The sequence below is a fragment of the Malaclemys terrapin genome, chromosome 2 (assembly GCF_027887155.1).
Source record: "Malaclemys terrapin pileata isolate rMalTer1 chromosome 2, rMalTer1.hap1, whole genome shotgun sequence".
Taxonomy (NCBI): Eukaryota; Metazoa; Chordata; order Testudines; family Emydidae; genus Malaclemys; species Malaclemys terrapin.
The window spans coordinates 117,829,252-117,835,261 of record NC_071506.1 but is presented as its reverse complement, the minus strand read 5'-3'; the positions used below and the strand labels follow the sequence as shown (position 1 = coordinate 117,835,261).

The 6,010-nt window shown below is 47.9% G+C and overlaps 1 protein-coding gene across 4 annotated transcripts in view; it reads left to right on the top strand.

Annotated features, from left to right (window-relative positions):
* Nucleotides 1–1,963: 1,963 nt before the first annotated feature.
* Nucleotides 1,964–6,010, top strand: part of PRPF4B (pre-mRNA processing factor 4B) — a 51,929-nt gene continuing 47,882 nt past the window's right edge. For all 4 annotated transcript variants that reach the window (XM_054017091.1, XM_054017090.1, XM_054017093.1 and 1 more), the window contains exon 1: nt 1,964–2,053. In XM_054017091.1, coding sequence (XP_053873066.1) covers nt 2,016–2,053 — 38 coding nt within the window. In that variant the 5' untranslated portion in view covers nt 1,964–2,015. The remainder of the gene's footprint in view (nt 2,054–6,010) is intronic.

Below are 6,010 nucleotides of genomic sequence, written 5' to 3'. Positions count from 1 at the left end.
AGTGACGCACCCAAGAGCGTCGCGGAAGGACTCGTTTGAAATCCAATTCTCAACGCTTTAAACACCAGCGACAGCTCGAGGTCCGCGAGCGCTCCCCGTTCCCATCCCTGTGTGAGCTTAGCTCCGTCATTTAAACCTCTGTGCTTCAGGTTCTTCATCTTTATACTCCAACACGTTGTAATGTATGGTTGCATATGAGCTCTTTGACCCAGGTATTGGAACGCGATATTGTCATCTAGTACTCTGTGCAGTGCTTAGCACAGTTCTTGGTTAGTCTTTCAGAACGTAATCATCGACGTGCAGGACTGCAAGGGACCTCAATAAGTCATTTAGTCCAGTCCCCTGCACTGAGGCAGGACTAAGAAATAACTAGGCCATAATCATACAATCCTAGCACTGGAAGGGACCACAAGAGGCCGTCTAGTCTAGTCCATCCCCCTGCACTCAAGGCAGGGCTAAGTATTATCTAGTACCTATAATGAATGAGGTAATAATAGCGAAGTAGTAAGTATTAGCATAATTAGCACCTGAGATTATCACAACTGAAACCATTTTTAAAATCTAGTTTAATTTTCTGTGCTTATGCTGTTTCTTTACTGCATTTCTTCCCATTTTGAAAATGAAAACAGACACCTGGGGTTCATTTTTGTTTTCCAGCTGACAAAAGTCTCCCTTTCCCATCCAGAATAATTTATTTTAAAAAATGCAAAATATAATTCACACCCCCAAATATTATCACTAGCTGCTAGATTTTCATGACAATCTTGCAAGACTTCCTACTCAGTTTAGGGCCATATCTACACTAGAGAGCTTACAGTGGCACAGCTGTACGGATGCAGCTGCACTGCTGTAAGATCGCTTGTGTAGCCACACTAGGTCGACAGGAAAGAGCTCTCCCATGGCCATTGACATAATTAAACCACCTCCAACAAGCCATGGTAGGTATGTCAGCAGGAGAGCGTGTCACACTTACATAGCGCTGTCCACACTGGTACTTCTGTTTGTGTAACTCAGTGCATTTTTTTCACACCTCTGAGTGACATAAGTTATATCAACAAAAGTGATAGTGTTGACATAGCCTCATTGTCTTCTTCTAATACATTAGGGCAAGGCTGCAAATGCCTTGAGTATCTGGGTTGCAGATGCTCATCTAAGCCTGCTCTGACATTAAAACAATAAACGATGAAATCTTGTTTATGAGCTATTAAGTTTTATAAAACATAATTCAACAATAGCCACAATGTCCAGGGCCGGCTCCAGGGTTTTTGCCGCCCCAAGCAGCAAAAAAAAAAAAAAAAAGCCACATTCACGATTTCTACCGCCGCCGCTTCAGTCTTCAACAGCATTTCAGCAGCAGCGGTCACGCCACCGCTCTCCGATGGCCGCCCCAAGCACCTGCTTGCTGGGCTGGTGCCTGGAGCCGGCCCTGACAATGTCTGTACTTTGGCCCTAGGCTCCCTGGCAGTTTCTCTTTTACTTAAATTAACTCCATATGTCCACACATTCAGGCAACCTTGGTAGTTTTTGGTTGTACTCCGGTTTTCAGAGTTTAGGATCCCATTTCTTATTTGGCGTGACATCAAGGGGCCACACATCCCAAGAAGTCCTGAGCACCTGCCTTTCACCCGCTCCCCTTTGTTCTATAATCACCCCAAATTTCCTGTCCCCTCCGCCACCATCATCCACCCACCTCTCAAACGCTGGGTGCGCCCGCCCCAGGCAGCTGCCAGTGTCACGGCGCCGCGTATAGATCGCTTGAGCCTCGGGGACTGGCTAAGACTCCCTTCCCCAACCACTTGTTCTAGGATTGCGCTGCTGGGCCTGGAGGTGGCTCTTTAAAGACGCTCCCTAGAAAAAGATCCACCGGAAGTAACTTACTCCCTCGCTGGAGGGTGAGGTTCGTTTCCGGTGGTCGCCGAGCTGGTGCGTTTCCTCGCCTCGACCCTTGGCGCTCCATCGCGCATGCGCTGCGGCCCCGTCTCACCAGCAGCAGCGAAGGAGTTTGGAAGTTCAAAATGGCCGCCGCGGTGGAGTCTGTGCTGCGGGAGCCCGAGTAAGAGACAGGGCGGCCCCTTTGGGAAGGCGCCTCTCGGGGGGGAAGTGGGAGGGAGAAGCAATGAGGCGCCTTGTGGCGGGAGGTGGCTATAACGGTCGCTAAGGCTCATTTGCCGGGGGGAGCGGGCGAGTCGCGAGGGCCCCGGCTGGGCCTTCGGCGTGAGACCGCACGCGGCGTCCGTTTCCTCGGCCCCAGCGAGCACGAGCCAGGCCGCGAGGGGGAGAGGCCGTGCACGCGCTTGGAGTTCGGGGCTCCTCGTGCTCCTCCCTTCCCGCCTCGGGCGCCCAGGGGTGGTTGCTAAGATGCCGGGGGGGGGGAGGGGGAGGGTCAGTCCTGATGTTCGTGGAGGTTTTTTTCGTATAGGCGCCTTTTACCCCCCGCCACTATCCCGATTTTTCACACTGGCTGCTCACCCCAAGGAGGAGTATTGCTAATCCCCTCCCGCGCTGGAGCTGCTGGTCGCCGGCCTGCTCCCCCTAGTGAAACGGGGGCCGGCTCCCGCCGCGTGTGGGCATCCAGCAGCTTGGGGGCTGTTCCGTACTCGCTGCACCCGCGGCTGCCTTTGGGGAACGCGGGCTGGGCAGCGTTCTGGGGTGAGGAGGCCAGGGCCAGGCTTGTCTTGTGTTTAGTGCTGTGGGCGTTAGAGTCGTGGTGCAAAGCATTTTGTGAGAGAGCAAGGATCTCTCGCACTTTGGTCTTTATTAGAGACTTTTATCTGGAGTTAAAAGTGACTGCCTGAACTCCAGGTGGCTGGGACTCTTGTAAGGGGCAGGCTGGGCCTCGCCATACATGTGTGAAATCTCCAGTAGCCCTTTGCACAGGTGTCAACTACCCTGAGATCCAGGGCCGGCGCTTCCACTAAGCGACCGTAGCCAGTTGCCATGGGTGGCAGGATTTGGGGGGGGGGGCGGCATTTTGCCGCCCTTGGTGGAAATTCGGCGGTGCGGTGTCCTTCCGCTCCAGATCTTTGGTGGAAATTCGGCGGCGGGTCCTTCGCTCGCTCCAGGACCCACCGCCGAAGTGCCCTGAAGATGCGGAGCGGAAGGACCCCAGCCACCAAAGACCCCAGGCCCCCTGAATGCTCAGGGGAGGAGAGCTGCCCTCGCTCCTGCTGAGATCACAGGCAATCCATTAACCAGACTAACCACCTTCCCCACCCTCCTCCCATGTGGACATAGAGCAGTGGTTCCCAAACTTCAACAACCTGTGAATCCCTTTCACTAAAATGTCAGGTCTCGTGAACCCCCTCCTAAAAAAAATATTTCCAGGGATTTTCTCCTTTACTGGCGTATAAATTATAAAAGCAGTGATCTTGGAAATATAAATTTGTTATGATATGCTTATTGCACAATATTTATTATTAATTAATATTTATCAAGACAGTATTTTTATTACATTATGAAAACAGCAACATTCTTCCAAGATATCACTTTTGTAGCTTGTATCGCTTTGAATAAGCCTGTTGTAAGACAAGACTTCTATGTTTCACCCAGGAGTATCGGATGTGAAACAGCATGAAGGTATTTAACAAGCCAACTCAGAGTTCCTCCTACACAAGCATTCAGGTCTTGAGCAGTCCAGGCAAACAACGTATGTTACAATGAAGCTTAAACTTGTTCTTCATAATAATTTTAAAAAACAATATTAGCTGCCAATTTAATTTAAAAAACAGCAAAAAATATCCATCTCTCTTTCCATTTCTTATAAGGAGTCTTGAAGTTTCAATCTCCTCAGTGTGATAGATCTGCCTGCTTTGATCTGCTTAGCTCTTGGAAGTCCAGGGTCCTGTGCTGCCCAGGGTCACTAGGGACAGCTCTGTCCGCCATTAGGGATTTTTTTCCCCGAGAATCCCCTGCAAAAGTTTGCGAACCCCCAGGGGCTCATGAACCCCAGTTTGGGAACCACTGACATAGAGCTAACTTACACTGGCAACTTACATTAGCATAGGTGCATGTTTCAATGGCATGAAAAATCTGCACCCTTGAGAGATGTGATTATGCCAACCTACCCCAGTGTAGACAGCACTAGGGCTAGAAATCTTCTGTCGACCTAAAGTCTGGGCTACTCTAAAAAGTTAGGTGGACCTAGCTACATTGTGTAGGGGTGTGTAGTGGTGTAGTTATGCAGACCTAGCCCCCAGTGTAGACAGCATGAGGTCAATGGAAGAATTTTTCTGTTGGCCTAGCTGTTGTTTCTTAGGGAGATGGATAACCTACGCTGATGGGAGAACCCTTCCCGTTGGTATAGGTGATGAAGTGCTAGAGCAGTGTAGCTGCAGTATTTTATGCATAGACAAGCCCTAGGTATAAATATGTAGCCATACATCAGCCATGCCCTCCCAACCTCTTAAGTCCTGTAGTGGTCTCTTGCTCTGGTGATTTTACCCAGCATGAGATGGGTTTATGAGGGCTTCATGGGCCACAATTTGGGAACTACTGGCTTAATATAAAGGGGAAGGGGTTTGGTCAAGACTTTTTATACCCGGTGTTGGACCTGTCTTAATTGTAATCTGATTTCTGGCTGTAATAGTTTGAAGGGCTTTTTTTACCAGTTGCTTTTCAAAGAAATAAAAAACAACACATACTATTTCTGGGTCACATGAAAATGTATTTTAAAAACATTATAATGGTGCAAAAATGTTTTATTGTAATACCTAGTTAATAGCAAAATATGATGTTGAATTTCATAGGCCCAAGGTTTGTGTATAATATTAGCTATGCTTTCTGATAGAGAATACTTTAGGAAATGTACTTTACTATGGGTGTATATATAAAAGGTTAGCTTACTTAAGTGTTTAAAACCTTTTTGCCCAATCTGTGATATTTTAATCTTATGAAATTGGGGCAACACCCCTCCCATCAGAATTACTTTGGGATTTTTTGCCAGAATCTGCAGAATTTAGTTAGCAAGAGGTTGCTGGGCCACACACACACACACACCTCTACCCCGATATAATGCTGTCCTTGGGAGCCAAAAAATCTTACCGCGTTATATCGAACTTGCTTTGATCCGCCGTAGCGCGCAGCCCTGCCCCCCCCGGAGTGCTGCTTTACCGCGTATATCCGAAGTTGTGTTATATTGAGTTGCGTTATATCGGGGTAGAGGTGTATATATAAATAAAATCTTCTTTCTCTCTATGGTCCTATTCCACCATTTTCCAGCTGGTATTGTAAGACAGAAGGAGTTTTGAATTAGGTTGTTTTAGTGCCTGTTGATCTGTACAAAACTTCATAGAAATTCCATAACACCATGCAAAACACACCACAGGAGCCTCAAATCTGGTGACTGAGAACAATGCACACAACGCTTTCATTAACTGAAATACTTACCCAAATTCTTAAAGATTGTTTTATTTGAATTATGGGGACTGTCTGCTTGTTTTTGTGTCTGGTTAGAACATTGCCCTCCTATGCAAGAGAGGTGAATTCTGTTCTCTTGCTTCCTTATATTTGTCAGGGCCAGGGTGCACTGGAGAAGCAATAGGATCAGGCAGTGCTAAGAAGGTATCATGTTCCTCTGAAGCAGTCAGGATAGCAAAACAGTGAGCAGGGTTGATGGGCGCCAGGGTCCTTTCAGCCTTTCAATACAGAGGAAAAGATGATGAACGCAAAGGAGGGTGCTCAAGAGGATTTTTGGGAGCAGGTGCTCAGGTTGGGAGAACACAGGAGTGTTTGGGTGGTGGTGGGGGCATGTCTTAATGTGGAAGATCAAGTTGAGGGTTCTCTCTGCTTGGTGTTGTTCCTCCTGACTTTCCAGTTTCCATCCTTTTACATTCTGTGACTCCTCCCACCGCTATTCTATTTTCTTGTATCTGATTGGGGACCAAGAGTCCACATGCTTTGGAGATAGAATCTGCCCAACTTTCTGCTGACCTAAGTTGTGTACGGGAGTCCTAGTATTTTTCTGCATCAGACTGAGAAACATCAGCGAGCGGATAAGGGTTCAAAATCCTAA